Source organism: Symphalangus syndactylus, chromosome 21 (genome assembly GCF_028878055.3).
Source record: "Symphalangus syndactylus isolate Jambi chromosome 21, NHGRI_mSymSyn1-v2.1_pri, whole genome shotgun sequence".
Classification (NCBI taxonomy): Eukaryota; Metazoa; Chordata; class Mammalia; order Primates; family Hylobatidae; genus Symphalangus; species Symphalangus syndactylus.
The window spans coordinates 44,981,140-44,999,503 of NC_072443.2; the positions used below are offsets into that span (position 1 = coordinate 44,981,140).

An 18,364-nucleotide genomic window follows, 5' to 3' on the forward strand; every position below is an offset into this window, starting at 1 on the left:
GATTAAAAGGGAAATTACCTTTTGTACCTGTGGAAACAAAGGTGATCATCTGTGCTATTAATTCAGTTTGAAAATGGTGAGAGTAGGAAGAGATAGGAGGAAAACATAAGTCAAAAATTTATGTCCAGTAAAACCTAATCTTATATAGGAAGAGTGCCAAATAATTTAAAGCAGCACTGAAATAATTAGCAAATGAAACACACACACACACATTTATTTTAGAACACTTCCTCATTTTATCATTGGAGGGTTAAAAAAAAAAGTCTCCAAATGAACCTGTAGTCACCCTAGAATACTTTACGTGTTCTCTCCCATCCCCCTCATAACAGTTAATTTTTTAAGTTTCGGTGCTTAAAGTTATAAGCCTTCACCTATTTCATAGGCTGCACAATTTGTTATCAGTGGTTCTCATAGTGGTAAAAAAGTTTAGAAATAAAATGACAGCTGAGTAATTTTTTCATGATTGGTGAAAAATAATCTGATAAATAATATCATGCAGTTATGTTCTTTATAATCAAATTCTTGAGCATCTTGAATCATAAGAAAAGAAGGTCTCAGGGAGCTAAGCTAGGATTTTCCTTTTGTTATACAAATCATAAAGATGGGGATAGATAGTGTTCCCTCTCGTCCCTCTCTCAACATTAGCAGCTAAGTAAGAATACAAACACCATGGGAATGTTTAACCAGTTGGAAGTAGAATAACCAGCTCAAAAGGAAACCCAGGGAGGAAAACACTGAATCATCTAGCTTTTCTATGGCCTTAAAAAGTATGGAGGAAACGTTTTGAGCCTTAAAAAGAGTAAAATTTCAGTGAAATTTTAAAATAAGGATTAGCAGCTGCCTGAGTTAGTATAAATATATGTAATTTATACCTAGAAGTTATTGACATCTGATATATGTATATAAATCTATCATCTTTATCTACTTTAATGTGTCATTATATGCTCTATTGTTTTAATAGAGATAGTTAAATACTTCATTTTACTATGAAACTTCTCAGCCTCTCCTCAGCACTTTACCTCTCATATCTAGAAAGCATGCTTAATACTTAACCTGAAATGGTTTTTCATAAGTCACCAGTGAGCTCTTCATTACTACACACAGTGACCTCTTCCTAGCCTTTAAATTCCTCACTAAACCTGTGGTTTTACCTCAGTTTCTCCTCCTTAAAATAATTTATTCACTTGTCTGTGTCTTTCCATCTCATTTATCATGCACCCTTTTTCCATAACTGATTTTTCCCTTAGCTCTCCTTTACATTATTGATATTCTTCAGGATATTATGTCTTCACCCTCATTTTTTCTCTCTCTAATTTATACTTTCTAATGTTTGTATTCTCTCTTATTTCAAATATTACCTTTATGCTAAAAAAAAGAACATCCATATATCTGTAGCCTTTACCTCCCTCTTGAGCTCTAGATCTAAATATCTAACAATATATTAGATAAATCCAGCAAAATATCCCATTGGCACTGAATTTGTATTTAAATATCTAAACCTCCTTCTATGTTTTCTTCTGGTTTTTAAGTCTTGTTTAGTTAATTCAGTTTAGACCCCTCAAAGTAATATTTGTCTCTTCCATCATCATGTAGTATATGCAATCAGTTTCTGCAGCCTTTCTGATTCTGATTTTATATTGTCTCATTTATTTCCTCTTTTCTAATTCCCACTTCCAATGTCCTAGTTTAAGTTGTTATCTTTTGCCTGGATGACTATAAGAGCATTTTAACTAATCACAACCACTTTTCCTTCGATGTCTTACCTCTTCAATATATCCTTCATTAACAAGATTATCATTTTAAAACAGATTATGGAATTCTCTACAACAGAACCTTTGAATAGCTCTCAGTTGTCAACAATACAAAGTCCATATTGCTTGACTTGAGATTTAAGGTCCTAGTGCTATCATTCCTCTTTAGTTAAATTTACAACATCCTTCTACACATTCCCCACATTTCAGACATATTACTCACTATCTTCCATATATAACACTTATTGTTTATCCCTGAGCCTTTGCTCCTTCTAACTTCTCATCATGAACTGCCTTCTTTCCTCTTCTGTATATCAAATTTCTGTTAGGTCTTTAGCCCCTGTAAAACTATTTAGACAATTTAACTAGCCTCTTCATAAATAGCCATTGATGAATTGAGTTTTGTTTTGGAAATCCAAGATTATTTTTAGAAACAAATATATGAATTTTACTTTCACATTAACTGTAAAATTTTTATTTCATTATGTCAATAATTCTTAAGTAATCTTTCACAAAGAAATCCCTCAGAGTTTGGCCTGAGGAAAATTTTTTAATTTCTTAAGAACTGCTGTATTTCCTTTTTTCCGTATTGTTATCCAGTTTTTTGGATTTCCTTCTTCTTTCATGTTTTCAAGAAACTCAGTCTCAGCCACTGAGTTGATAAAACTAGCTAGTATTTTATATTTAAAATTCTGTTTTCTGTCTCTTAAAATTCTTTTTGGATTAGTTGTATTGTATTTGTTTTTTTCAGTAAGCCATCTGAACCCCACTCCCTTTTTTTGAGAAAAGAGAGGGGTAGAATCTAATAAATAGAAATTGAATATCCATCAAGTTAGATCAAATGCTAGCTACTCAGTAATGCACTATATGAGACCCTGATCTGTAATAACAAGTTGGTTTTACATGCTTGCTTTTCTAAACAATAAATATGCTTCTTTAATAGTACTGACTTACTTTGGCTTTATTTTAGCTATTATTTTTATATCTGTCCTTTCCAGTAGATAGAAATTCAGTGAAATAAGAAAGTTTAGGGTTGAGAGTGCCTTTTCTGCCTCCATCTTCGATGGCAAAACAGTTTGAGACAACTTTAAGTTAAATGAGGCTCATCAAAGTTAACATGTAGGGGAGGCAAGAAGATGTGACTTTCCCTTGAACCACCTACAGAAGGGAGAAGAAATAAGCAGAGGAAAAGAGAAAGAAGTATTTTCCCTCTAACTTCCTCTGCTGGACTGTAGCAAAAAAGAAATCTCTGCTTAGTAATGAAGGCCACAGAGTGAGAGAAAACACAAGTCCAGGATTTAATGTTGCTTTTTCTATTTAATCAAATCTTATTTTCTTGATGATATGTTTAATAATTACTTTAGCCATCAGTTATCTGCCACTCTAATAATACTGATTGTTTAGAACTTTTATCAGTTATGTATGTATAACTTAGTTTGGAACTTTTAGTTGTATGTGTCTATGTGAAGTTTCAAAAAATAAATATGATTAGTATTCACTTATATTAATCTGCTCTCTCTTGCTGTTTTATAAGTGTCTTTAAGGAAAAGATGTTGGATGCTTCTTTTCTGCCTTTATGTCTACTAGAATTTTTCACATAGTACTTAGTACTTTACCCAAGTTCTGTATATACTTTATTAATTTAGAAGGAATACCAAGAGTGTGGAAATGCGTGTGACATTAATTACTAATTCAGTCAACAGATATTTATTGAGTACTTACTTTATGCTGGTCACTATGCTAGCATTGGGAATACAATAGCTTGGGAAAATGGAATACAGTCAGCCCTCTGTATCCATAAATTCCATATCCTTGAATTCAACTAACTATAATAGAAAATATTTTAAAAACAAAAAATAATTTTAAAACAATATAATAATTTATAATAATACAAATAAAAAGACAGTATAGTATAACTACTTACATATCATTTATATTCTATTAGTAATCTAGGGATGATTTAAAGTATATGGGAGGATATTCATAGGTCGTATGCAAATAGTGTGCTATTTTATGTAAGGGACTTGAGCATCTGTGGATTTTAGAATCTGAGGGAGTATGGGAGTTCTCTGACTAATCCCCAATGGATACCGAGGGATGGCTGTAATTACTTTTGAATCTTATCTGACTCAAAACTACACAGTTAACCTGAAAATATAAAAGAAAATTTAAACCTTTCTTGCTTTAAATTGATTTAAATAGTATATGCAAGAGGGCAATACAGTGCAATGATTGAGAATGTTTTTCGTAGTTAGACCTTGGTTTTGAGTTCTGTGACTTAAGTATCTCAATCTCTCAAGGCCTGTTTCACTATGTATAAATTGAAAAATCAATACACTTTTTTATAGGATTAAATGAAATAATGTGTATAAAATGCTTGCCTTGGGGTTTGGCACATAGAAAGCCTTCAGATGGTAGCTCTTACTTAAATTATTCTTTTAATTGGCTATGTTAGGAGGAAATAGGACTTCATCTTACCAGAAATTATAGTCTGATATGAGTCAGAAAAATTATGTTTTTTAAGTGTTGTTAGTATAATAATTTTGTATCAGAATAGTTTTTCTTTGGAATATAGAATGATATAACCTATCTACTTTTTCCCCCCCTACTTGTTTTTAATTGTTATTTTATTAGGCTATTCATTCAATTGATTGGCATCATGAGGGCAAACAGTTCATGTGCAGCCATTCAGATGGTAGTTTGACTTTATGGAACCTGAAAAGCCCAAGTCGCCCTTTCCAGACCACAATTCCACATGGTAAGATGTATGCTTTCGAAAGGAATAAACACTGGCGATTCAGTGCCTTGACTTGAAGTAAGAGAGATGGTATTAATGTGTTTGGTAGAAAAAAGTAATAGGACATAGATGCTGGTTCTAAATGTCCCTTTTATACCACCTACAGATCCCAACATTGTACCCCAAACTTTCCATACTTCCCTTCTTCCTACCAACCCACATCCCTATTTTGTAAGCTGTACTTATATACTGTCCCAACCAAAAATTGGATAATGGATGATTGATATATCTGGGGCAGAGGAGATAATATAGGAAATTTTGTCGCTTTTAAGGGCCGAGGAGCCAGTGAGAGAATGGCACTATTTAGATCTGACTTTCAGACTTAATTCCTATACTACTTTATAGTCTATTGTTTTCTAGATTCTCCCACTTGTTTCCATTTCTGCCATTTGATTCCACTAAGTTATGAAGACTGTGGTTTTAATTTTAGGTTTTACTTTTCTTATTGCCTTCCACATTGAGAAGAGCATTTTAATCCTAAATGAGGATTTTAATCTTAATTGAGGATTTATATTGGATCTGTATACCTAACGGGGAAGAATAAACAATTCAAATGTATAAATATGTATAATTCAGATGACTAAATTATTTGATAATATTGGTGATGATCTGAGTTCTATGTTTACCTCATACCATTGATTATTTGTAATAATAGATATGTCAGAACCTAACAGTTGATCAAGCATATTCTATTTTACAGTTTCTGAGCATTCGTTATCATGCCACATTTGGAAAGTAGTGGTATGTTTTCTGTAATGGGTGACCCATAGATCACAAGCATTCTTAGAATTATTTCATGCTGTTTGTCTGCCATTTTTTTGTACCAGAGTTACATGCTCCATCAGTAAATGATTAAATTATTGCAACATTCTTCCCGGATGTAAATGTTTTAGTCTTTAGCTGGTTTACTTAGAGATTACTTTACATTTAGATGCTTACTTAGAGATGCTTTATTTAGAGATTGCTGTTACAGAAACCTTGGATAGATATTAGCTATACATACCACTCAGGATTAACTATTTATTTCTACGATAGAGGATAGGTTCTCTCCACACACCCCCAGCTAACCCCCAATTCTCATGCCTTTTATATGTAAAAGTGTAATATGAGCTAGTCATAAATTTTCTACTTACTTCCTTATGTTCTTCTCAAATATCAGTTTCTATTAGTTCTTTTAGCTAGACTGGACACTTGATACTTTCGTTTTTTTACCATATCCATATTTATTTCATCAGTTTAGATTGTTTTCTATTATTCTGCTTTTCTGTTGAAATAAAGTTCTGTTTACAGGTTGTTCAATGCATCAGCCTTGATGTCTTTTATAATATATAAATCAGATTATATTCCTGTTGCCTCACAATAACATAAGCACCAGTGATTTTGATAATAGAGGCATTTATTGTCATATCTATTGACATTCTTTGGGTTTTTTTTTTCGCTTTTGTTTTAGCCATTTTTATTTTCTAAAATAAAACTTTTCTCTAAGTACCACTTTAGTATATCCTATAAGTCTTTAAATGTAATATTATTAATCATATATAATTTTCATTAATATTTAGTTTGAGATATTTTCTATAATTCCTATTATAATTCTCCTTTGACCCATTAGTTATTTAGATATGTGCTTTCTAATTTCCAAACATTTTAATTTTTATTATTCGTGTTATTATTATTAATAAAAGATGGGTCTTGCTATGTTGCCCAGGCTGGTCCTAAGCTTCTGGAGGCCTCAAGTGATCCTCCCTCTTTGGCCTCACAAAGTGCTAGAATTATAGGTGTGAGCAACCACACCCAGCCTCAATTTCTATTTTATGATGGATTTTGAAATTGTAGCCAGAGAATATGACATAACTAGTTCTATAAAATTTACTGAGATTTGCTTTATAATCAGTGCAGAGCCAATTACCATAGCATTCTAAGTGTGCTTGGGAAGAATGTACATTGTTACATAAAGGTCAAACTTGAAATTGTGTTTTTCGTTTTGTATGGTTTAAATCATTGCTAATTTTTTGTTCTGGTATTTCAATTCTTAGAGAAGCAAGTTAACATTTCTCTTATAATGGATTTTCCTTTGTAATTCTGTTCATTTCTGTTTTATGTACTTTAAAAAACAAATAGGTCAAGGTAGTTGATGGTGTTTTCCAGATTCCCTGTAATTGAACTGATACTTGTCTAGTGCTATCAATTGCTGAGAGAGTGGTATTAAATTTCCTGATATGATTATAGAAGTGCACACTTCTCAGTTTAATTCTGCCCATTTTTGCTTTATTTATTTTGGGGATCTATTATTAGGCATCCATTACATATCCTATAAAGAGCATAGTCCACCTTTTGTATACCCAGGTTCTTCACCCATAGACTCAATAAAACCAAAGAGCAAAAGTGTTCTGAGAAAAAAACAATTACAAATACAAAAATTTAAAATAATACAAATAAAAAGAAACAATACAGTATCACAACTATTTGCATAGTGTCACATTGTATTGCATGTAAGTAATCTAGAGATGATTTAAATTATACAGGAGGATGTATGTAGGTTATATGCAAATATTATGCCATTTTATATAACAGACTTAAGCATTTGTGGATTTGGGTATAGGAGGGGGAGTCCTGGAATCAACGGATACTGGCAATAACCATAGTTGAGTCTTGTGCATTTATCTAGTCAGAGTTCAATTTATTAATATTAAATGTAATTACTGATGAGATTGAATTTTGGCCTACCACTTTATTATTTGTTTTGTGGGTCCCGTCATATTTTTCCCTCTTCTCTTTTTGCCTTCTTGGAGGTTATTTCAATATTTTCTATTAGAATTCCATTTTAATTTAAATATTAATCTAAGCATTTTATTTTCACGTATTTTTTATTGGTTGCTCCAGGGATTACAATATACTTCCTTAACTATTCAAAGCCTATTAGAGCTAACATTGTAACACTTAACATAAAATGTGCAAATCTTGTAACCATATAGATCTATTTCTCTTCCCCTACTGTCCTTTATGCTGTGGTTATCATATAGTACATCCAAATATATTGTTATAATTTTTGCTTTAAATCATCACGTCTTTTTTTAATTAAGAGGAAAAACAGTCTTTTGAATTTTCTTTGCTATTTATCATTTTCATTTGTTCCTGAAGATACAGGAACGTTATTTAATTTTTCTTGTAGGCCTAGTGGAAATGAATTCACGTAGCTTCCTTTATCTGGAAGTTCATTTTTGTTTTGTTTTGCTTTTGCTTTTTTTTTTTTTTTTTTTTTGCTTCCGTTTTTTGGAGGCCATTTTTCCTGGATTTAGATTCCTGAACTGACAGTTTGTGTGGGGATGTGTGTTTTGGTTTTAAGGTGATGGACACGTTACATGATCTTCTGCCTTACATAATTTCTGAATGAGGAATCTGTAGTAGCTTGAATTTTGCTTCTTCTTTATACAATGTGTCACTTTTCTCCAGTTGCTTTCAAAATTTTGTGGGGTATCTTTTATTTTCAGAAATTTGACTACTTTATGTCTAGGCTTGGTTTCTTCAAGTTCATTCTGTTAAGGGTTCTACCAAGCTTCTCATATATATATATATATATGATATATAATTTGCTGGACCATCAGCTATTTTACTCAAGATTAGCACTGTTGATGGCATTGTTCTTATAGCTGGTTGCTGTTGTTGCTGCAAACATCGATTTTTCCTATTCAATGGTTTCAAATATGTATTTATGGTTTCAAATGTGTATTTTTCAGTTGCAGTGCTACCAGTTACACATGCAATCATACACACATACATATGCAACACATATCTACATATATGTTATTAAACCAAATCCCATCAAATACTTAATAGTGAAAATTTTGCTGAGAAGCAGGACAGGGGTATCCACAATTACCACTTTTATTTAATATTTTCCTGGAAATACTAGCCAATATTATTAGACTTGAAAATGAAATATGATATTTAAAAATTTAGAGTATTCAAAATTTTAGTTACTTTCTTATAATGCAATTAGACAACACAAAACAAAAATGAATTAGGAAAACTATTACATGTAACAGTAGAATTCTGTACACAAAACAAACAAAATATAATAGATGAATAGAACCATTTTAGATCACAGCACCCACAAGAATACATGGGAATAAACCTTAATGTACATGTGAAGTATTATTTCTAATACAGAACACACAAGAGAAAACTTGAATAAATTAAAAACATACCATATGTATGCATAGTAAATTCAATAGTATGAAGACGTTGATTTCCCACATATTACTTTGTAAATTCAGTTTGTTCCCAAGAAAAATAATTACAGGGTTTTCCCTGACAAAAAACGTGCAATGGGGAAAGGGTTCCCTATTTAATAAATGGTGCTGGGAAAACTGGCTAGCGATATGCAGAAAACTGAACTGGACTCCTTCCTTACACCTTATACAAAAATCAACTCAAGGTGGATTAAAGACTTAAACGTAAGACCTAAAACCATAAAAACCCTAAAAGAAAACCTAGGCAATACCATTCAGGACATAGGCATAGGCAAAGACTTCATGACTAAAACAACAAAAGCAATGGCAACAAAAGGCAAAATTGACAAATGGGATCTAATTAAACTAAAGAGCTTCTGCACAGCAAAAGAAATTATCATCAGAGTGAATAGGCAACCTACAGAATGGGAGAAAATTTTTGCAATCTATCCATCTGACAAAGGGCTAATATCCAGAATCTACAAGAAATTTAAACACATTTACAAGAAAAAAATCAAACAACCCCATCAAAAAGTGGGTGAAGTATATGAACAGACACTTCTCAAAAGAAGACATTCATGCGACCAACAAACATATGAAAAAAGGCTCATCATCACTGGTCATTAGAGAAATGCAAATCAAAACCACAATGAGATACCATCTCACACCAGTTAGAATGGCAATCAACAGGAAACAACAGATGCTGGAGAGGATGTGTAGAAATAGGAATGCTTTTACACTGTTGGTGGGAGTGTAAATTAGTTCAACCATTGTGGAAGGCAGTCTGGCAATTCCTCAAGAATGTAGAACCAGAAATAGCATTTGACCCAGCAATCCCATTACTGGATATATACCCAAAGGATTTTAAATCATTCTGCTATAAAGACATATGCACATGTATGTTTATTGCAGCACTATTCACAATAGCAAAGACTTGGAACCAACCCAAATGTCCATCAATGATACACTGGATAAAGAAAATGTGGCACATATACACCATGGAATACTATGCAGCCATAAAGAAGAATGAGTTCATGTCCTTTGTAGGGACATGGATGAAGCTGGAAACCATCATTCTCAGCAAACTAACACAGGAACAGAAAACCAAACACTGCATGTTCTCACTCATAAGTGGGGAGTTGAGCAGTGAGAACATATGGACACAGGGAGGGGAACAACACATAGTAGGGTCTCTCGGTGGATGGGGGGCAAGGAGAGGGAGAGCATTAGGAGAAATACCTAATGCATGCCGGGCTTAAAACCTAGATGATGGGTTGATGGGTGCGCAAACCACTATGGCACATGATTACCTATGTAACAAACCTGTACTTTCTGCACATACATCCCAGAACTTATAGTTTAATAAATAATAAAAAAAAATTCGGGGTTTTTTAAATTAGATGAGCAAATATGTAGCAAAGATAAACACAATAGGAAAATTATTTAAACAAGAAGTAATGGTTAATTACAGGCAATTTGGAAGGTTTGATGCCCTGAATGATTCTTACTGAAATAAATAAAATGTTGAATATGTCAAGTTTTTTTTTAAATTTTAAATGTCATTGAGATGGTAAGCATGAGAATAAGGAATCTGAAGACTCTAAAACAGAATGTTAAACTAGAAACTCTGAGAGATAAGTGACAATAGATTTTGTTCTAAATTTTCTGCTATACTTTGGAGAACTTAAGCTTCGTTCTTTAAAAAACAGGTTTATTGAGATATAGTTCACAACAGCAATTTAAAGTATAAGCTTCAATGATTTTTTAATATATTCATAGTTGTGCAATCATCAACACAATTCTTTTAATCGTTTAATAAATTTAGAACATTTTCATCACTCCCCAAAAAAACCCCATACCCACTAGCAGTTCATTTCCATCACCACTGCTTCAGCCCTAGGTAATCACTAATCTTTTTCTATCTCTCTATAACTCCATTAAAAAATGAGTGAAGGACCTGAATACACATTTCTCCAAAGAGGACATAAGAATGGCCAACACATATGTAAAAAGGTTCTCAACATCATTTATCATCAAGGAAATGCCAATCAAAACCACAATGAGAAATCGTCTCACACCTATTAGGATGACTGTTATCAAAAAGTCAAGACATAACAAATGTTGGCAGGTATATAGAGAAAAGGGAATCTTTGTAAACTATTGGTGGGAATGTAGTTTGCTACAGTCACTATGGAAAACTAATAGAGTATGGAGGTTCCTAAAGAAATTAAAAATAGAACTAAGATAGAAACCCAGCAGTTTCTCTTAGGGGTATATACCCAAAGGAAATGAAATCACCACCCTATAAAGTTATCTGCACTCCCATGTTCATGACAATATTCACAATAGCCAAGATATGGAAACAGCCTAAGTGTCTGTTGACTGATGCATGGATAAAGAAACCAAGGTATTTAAATACAATATAATTTTATGCAGCCTTAAAAAAGAAATATATCCTGTCATTTGCCACAACATAGCTGAACCTGGAGGACATTATGCTAAGTGAAATAAGCTAGACCCAGAAGGAAAAGTATTGCATTGTCTCACATGTGAAATTTTTTTAAGAAGTCAAATATACTGAGAGAATAAAACAGTGGTTACCAGGGGCAGGAGAGCCTGGGGGAGAAAACAGGGAGATGTAGGTCAGAGGATACAAAGTAGCAGATATATAGAAGAACAAGTTGAAATCTAATCCACAGCATAAGGACTAAAGTTAATAAAATTGTATTTGAGATTTCTGCTAAGAATTTTAGCTGCTTTTGCCACCAAAAAAATGGTTAAATATGTGAGATGATGGATATGTTAATTTGCCTCACTATAGTAACATGTTTACCATCTATGTACATTCTATAACGTCACGTTGCATACCTTAAATATATACGATAAAATTTATTTTAAAAAATGAAGTGTTTCACCTCTAGGTAAGGTTAAAAAAAAGCGTATGCTTTAAAAGTTTGGAAGTTCCTTTAGTTTATATATGAATGCTTTTTCATCTTTTGCTAATCTCTAAATGCCTCTATTTCACCCACATTATTGAAAGATGTTTTGTCTGCATATATATATAATTCTGCATTGGGAACTATTTTCCCCCAGCACTATGATGATGTTATACAATGTTTGCCAGGCTACCATTTTATTGTTGGAAGTATTCAGTCACACAATTTTAATTCTTTTGTGGTGATTCATCCTTTCTGTGACTTCTATTACAATTTTATCCGTACGTTTGATGTTTTCTGATTTCATTAAAGTGTGTTTAGGTTGGACATCTCTTTCCTTATCCTGCTTTTGTTGTAGGAAAAACTGGTTCTTATAACACGACCATGAAATGTTAGGCTCGCAGACACTTTGAAGGGTGAGAAGAGCAGGGTTTATTGGGTGAAAAGGAAAAAAAGGGAAACAAGGACTCTCAGCAAAGCGAGAGTCCTGCTAACAGGCTTCCTGTCTCACAGATTGAACCCCAGGTTGCCACTCCCAAACAGAAGAGGTCAGGCTCCTCCCCACTGCAAATGGTGCGAGCTTCCCGAGGCTCCACCCCAGTGTGCATTCCTCCCAGTGCACAGGCCGGTTGGAGATTCTCCGGGCACCCCTTTATACTTGGCTTGTCTCATTTTGGAATACATTGGGTTTTTTTTATCTATAGATTTATGTTTTTTATTTGTCATGAAAAGTTACCGCTATTTTCTCTTTAAATATTGCCCGTGTTCCATTCTATTCTCTTCTCAAATGTATTTTAGACATATTAAGCTTTTCACTTCTTTTTTTTTTTTTTTTTTTTTGAGACAGGGTCTGGCTCTGTCACCCAGGCTGGAGTGCAGTGGTGTGATCCCAGCTCACTGCAACCTCTGCCTCTTGGGCTCAAGTGATCCTCCCTCCTGAGTAGCTGGGACTACAGTTGTGTGCCACCACACCCAGCTAATTTTTGTACCTTTTGTAGACACAGGTTTTCGCATGTTGCCTGGGCTGGTCTCAAATTCTTGGGCTCAAACGATCCTCCAACCTCAGCCTCCCAAAGTGCTGGGATTACAGGCTTGAGCCACCATTCCTGGCTTTCATATATTTCAATATAATGTTTTTTTCTGTCTCCTTGCTTTTCTGTACTGCATTCTGGGTAATTTTTTTCAGATATAACTTCTTTCACTAATTTTCTCTTCAGCTGTGTGTATTCTGCTTTTTGTGAAATTAATTTTCTTAATTTCTATAATTAGTTTTTATTTCTAAAGTTAATTTTGCAGATTATAATTTTACATATTCATAATTTGCAAATCTAATAATCTTTTGATCTTTGGATTATATCCTTTATTTCTTTAATCATTACATACACGTCTTCTATATTCCGGGTCTAACTATTCTAATGTCTGCAGTTATTGGAAGTATAAAGCTGTTTACTGTTTCTGCTGATTTTTATCATAGTGTCTAACTTCCTTTTAGTGTAATGATATTGGGTTGAAAGGTCATTGCTCAATATTAATACATAGAGTAGGATTAGACTGAGGATTTTGAAAGTTTTTCAGAGAAAGTCTTCTCTTGCTTCTCTGACTTACTTAGAGATGAAACGACACAATATCTGCAACTTATTCTCAAGTAGCTCAGTAGTGAAATAATAGCATATAAAGAGAAAGAATATGATAAGGCAATTGTGGAAATAAAGAACTAGAGAACTTGGGTAAATGATATAGAAGAGATTTTTTTAGTAAATTTTCCCTAATTTTATATCAAAATAAAACTGTTCAGAAAAAAAATGAAGGAGCCTAAAAATATGCGAGACTAGAATTAGCAGTCTTTGGAGGATACCATTTCTGAAATAAAGGAGGATATGACTCTTGGAGGCCAAGTGGTAAAGAGAAACAAGGAAGCAAGCACTGAAAATAGAGGGTCCTCCAGAAACAAAAGAAAATTACAAAATCAGAATACATATCAACACCTCCACACACACATAAATGAAGTACAATTAATAAAACTACTTTGCCAAAATGAGAAGTTGCTCTAAATCTAAGAAATATATTAAGCTAACCTAACTGCTATGTGTTAATTCTGGCCCATAAAGAATACACATTTCAAATTAACAACCATTGGAATCCATCCTCATAAAAAGGTGGTATAAAAGAAAAAAGTAAATAGAAAATAAAGATATTTTAGCTGCTAAAAATTCTCATCAAAAACAACCACAGGTAGTTTAGGTTGCACCTTCTAGATGTAGACCTGGAAAGAGTATAGATCCCACTTTAGGGAAGTGGCGTCTGCCATTTTTCTGAGGCTTGAGTAGGCTGTTTTTCCCTCAGAGTGTAAACAAAGCCACCAAGAAGTTCAAACTGGGTGGAGCCCTCCTTAACTCAGCAAAACAACTGTAGCCAGACTGCCTCTCCACATTTCTTCTCTCTGGGCAGGGCATCTCTGAAAAAAATAAGACAGCAGCCCCAGTCAGGGGCTTACAGATAAAACACGCATCTCCCTGGGAGAGAGCACCTGGGGGAAGGGGTGGCTGTGGATGCAGCTTCAGCAGACATAAACGTCCCTGCCTGCTGGCTCTGGAGAAAGCAGTGGATCTCCCAGTACAGCGTTTGAGCTCTGCTAAGGGTCAGATTGCCTCCTCAAGTGGGTCCCTGACCCCCATGCCTCCTGACTTGGAGACACCTCCTAGCAGGGGCTAACAGACACCTCATACAGGAGAGCTCTGGCTGTCATCTGGTGGGTGCCCCTCTGGGACAAGCTTCCAGAGGAAGGAACAGGCAGCAATCTTTGCTGTTCTGCAGCCACCACTGGTGATACCCAGGCAAACAGGGTCTGTAGTGGACCTCCAGCAAACTCCAGTAGACCTGGAGAAAAAGGCCCTGACTGTTAGAAGGAAAACTGACAAACAGAAAGGAAGAGCATCAACATCAACAGAAAAGACGCCCACTGAGAAACCCCATCTGAAGGTCATCAACATCAAAGACCAAAGGTAGATAAATCCATGAAGATGGGGAGAAACCAGGACAAAAAGGCTGAAAATTCCAAAAACCAGAATGGCTTTTCTTCTCCACATGATTGCAACACCTCGCCAGCAAGGGAACAAAACTTGGTGGATAATGAGTTTGACGAATTGACAGAAGGAGGCTTCAGGAGGTGAATAATAACAACTCTTCCGAGCTAAAGGAGGATGTTCTAACCCAATGCAAGGAAGATAAGAACCTTCAAAAAAGGTTAGAAGAATTGCTAACTAGAATAAACAGTTTAGAGAAGAATATAAATGACCTGATGGAGCTGAAAAACACAGCACAAGAACTTCGTGAAGCATACACAAGTATCAATAGCTGAACTGATCAAGCAGAAGACAGGATAACAGAGATTGAAGATCAGCTTAATGAAATAAAGTGTGAAGACAAGATTAGAGAAAAAAGAATGAAAAGGAATGAACAAAGCTTCCAAGAAATATGGGACTATGTGAAAAGACCAAACCTATGTTTGATCGGTGTACCTAAAAGTGAAGGAGAGAATGGAACCAAGCTGGAAAACACTCTTCAGGATATTATCCAGGAGAACTTCCCCAACCTAGCAAGAAAAACCAACATTCAAATTCAGAGAATACAGAGAACATCACAAAGATACTCCTTGAAAAGAGCAACCCCAAGACACAATTGTCAGATTTACCAAGGTTGAAATGAAGGGAAAAATGTTAAGGGCAGCCAGAGAGAAAGGTCAGGTTACCCACAAAGGGAAGCCCATTAGACTAACAGCAGATCTCACTGCAGAAATCCTACAAGCCAGAAGAGAGTGGGGACCAATATGCAATATTTTTGAAAAGAATTTTCAACCCAGAATTTCACATCCAGCCAAACTAAGCTTCATAAGCAAAGGAGAAATAAAATCACTTACAGACAAGCAAATGCTGAAAGATACTGTCCCCACCAAGCCTGCCTTACAAGTGCTTCTGAAGGAAGCACCAAACATGGAAAGGAACAATTGGTACCAGCCACTGCAAAAACCTACCAAATTGTAAGGATCATCAACACTGAAGAAACTGCATCAACTAATGGGCAAAATAAACAGCTAGCATCATAAAGAAAGAATCAAATTCACACATAACAATATTAACTTTACATATAAACGGGCTAAATACCCCAATTAAAAGACACAGACTGGGAAATTGGATAAAGAGTAAAGACCCATCAGTGTGCTGTATTCAGGAGACCCATCTCAGGTGCTAAGATATACATAGGTTCAAAATAAAGGGATGGAGGAATATTTACCAAGCAAATGGAAAGTTAAAAAAAAAAAAAAAAGCAAGAGTTGCAATACCAGTCTTTGATAAAACAGACTTTAAACCAACAAAGATCAAAAGAGACAAAGAAGGGCATTACATAATGGTAAAGGGATCAATGCAACAAGAGGAGCTAACAATCCCAAATATATATGCAACCAATACAGGAGCACCCAGATTCATAAAGCAAGTTCTTAGAGACCTACAATAAGACTTAGGCCCCACACAATAATAGTGGGAGAATTCAACACTCTACTGTCTATGTTAGACAGATCCACGAGATAGAAAATTAACAAGGATATTCAGGACTTGAACTCAGCTCTGGAACACGCAGACTTAATAGACATCTACAGAACTCTCCACCCCAAATCAACAGAATATACATTCTTCTCAGCACCACACTGCACTTATTCTAAAATTGACCACATAATTGGAAGTAAAACACTCCTCAGCAAATGCAAAAGAACAGATATCATAACAAACAGTCTCTCAGACCACAGTGCAATCAAATTAGAACTCAGGATTAAGAAACTCAATCAAAACCACACAACTACTTGGAAACTTAACAACGTGCTCCTGACTACTGGTCAGTAAATAATGAAATTAAGGCAGAAATAAATAAGTTATTTGAAACCAATGAGAACAAAGACACAACATAGCAGAATCTCTAGGACACAGCTAAAGTAGTGTTTAGAGGGAAATTTATAGCACTAAATGCCCACAGGAGAAAGTGGGAAAGATCTAAAATTGACACCCTAACATCACAGTAAAAAGAACTAGAGAAGCAAGAGGAAACTAATTCAAAAGCTAGCAGAAGACAAGAAATAACTAAGATCAGAGCAGAACTGAAGGAGACAGAAACATGAAAAATCCATCAAAAAATCAATGAATCTAGAAGCTGGTTTTTTGAAAACATCAACAAAATAGACTGCTAGTCAGACTAATAAAGAAGAATAGAGAGAAGAATCAGATAGACACAATAAAAAATGATAAAGTGTATATCACCACTGATCCCACAAAAATACAAACTACCATCAGAGAATACTATAAACACTTCTATGCAAATAAAATAGAAAATCTAGAAGAAATGGATAAATTCCTAACCACATATACGCTCCCAAGACTAAACCAGGAAGAAGTCCAATCCCTGAACAGACCAATTACAAGTTCTAAAATTGAGGCAGTAATTATTAGCCTACCAACCAAAAACAACCCAGGACCAGACGGATTCACAGCTGAATTCTACCAGAGGTACAAACAGGAGCTGGTACCATTCCTTCTGAAACTATTTCAAACAATAGAAAAAGGGAATCCTCCCTAACTCATTTTATGAGGCCAGGGTCATCCTGATACCAAAACCTGGCAGAGACACAACAAAAAAAAGAAAATTTCAGGCCAATATCCCTGATGAACATTGATGCAAAAATGCTCAATAAAATACTGGCAAACCGAATCCAGCAGCACATCACAAAGCTTATCCACCATGATCAAGTTGGCTTCATCCCTGGGAAGCAAGGCTGGTTCAACGTATGCAAATCAATAAATGTAAACAGAAGCAATGAGAACAACCACATGATTATCTCAATAGATGCAGAAAAGGCCTTCGATGCAGAGAAGACTTTGATAAAATTCAACACCCCTTCATGCTAAAAAAGTCTCAATAAACTAGGAATTGATGGAACGTAACTTAAAATAATAAGAGCTATTTATGACAAACCCACAGCCAATATCATACTCAATGGGCAAAAGCTGTAAGCATTCCCTTTGAAAACTGGCACTAGACAAGGATGGCATCTCTCACCACTGCTATTCAAGATAGTATTGGAAGTTCTGGCCAGGGCAATCAGGCAAGAGAAAGAAATAAAGGGTATTCAAATAGGAAGAGAGGAAGTCATATTGTCTCTATTAGCAGATGACATGATTTTATATTTAGAAAACCCCATTGTCTCAGCCCAAAATCTCCTTAAGCTGATGAGCAACTTAAGCAAAGTCTCAGAATACAAAATCAATGTGCTAAAGTCACAAGCATTCCTATACACCAATAATAGATAGCCAAGTCATGCGTGAACTCTGATTCACAATTGCTACAAAGAGAATAAAATACCTAGGAATACAACTTACAAGGGATGTGTAAGACCTCTTCAAGCAGAACTACAAACCACTGCTCAAGGAAATAGGAGAGAACACAAATGAATGGAAAAGCATTCCATGCTCATGGATAGGAAGAATCAATATCGTGAAAATGGCCATACTGCTCTAATTTATGGATTCAATGCTATCCCCATCAAGCTACCATTGACTTTCTTCACAGAACTAGAAAAAACTACTTTAAATTTCATATGGAAGCAAA

General features: G+C 34.7%; 1 protein-coding gene across 10 annotated transcripts in view; it reads left to right on the plus strand.

Annotated features, from left to right (window-relative positions):
- STXBP5L (syntaxin binding protein 5L) overlaps nt 1–18,364 on the plus strand; it is a 493,876-nt gene that overhangs the window by 217,813 nt on the left and 257,699 nt on the right. For all 10 annotated transcript variants that reach the window (XM_055260425.2, XM_055260427.2, XM_063630147.1 and 7 more), the window contains one exon: nt 4,386–4,509. In XM_055260425.2, the coding sequence (XP_055116400.2) occupies nt 4,386–4,509 (124 nt within the window). The remainder of the gene's footprint in view (nt 1–4,385; nt 4,510–18,364) is intronic.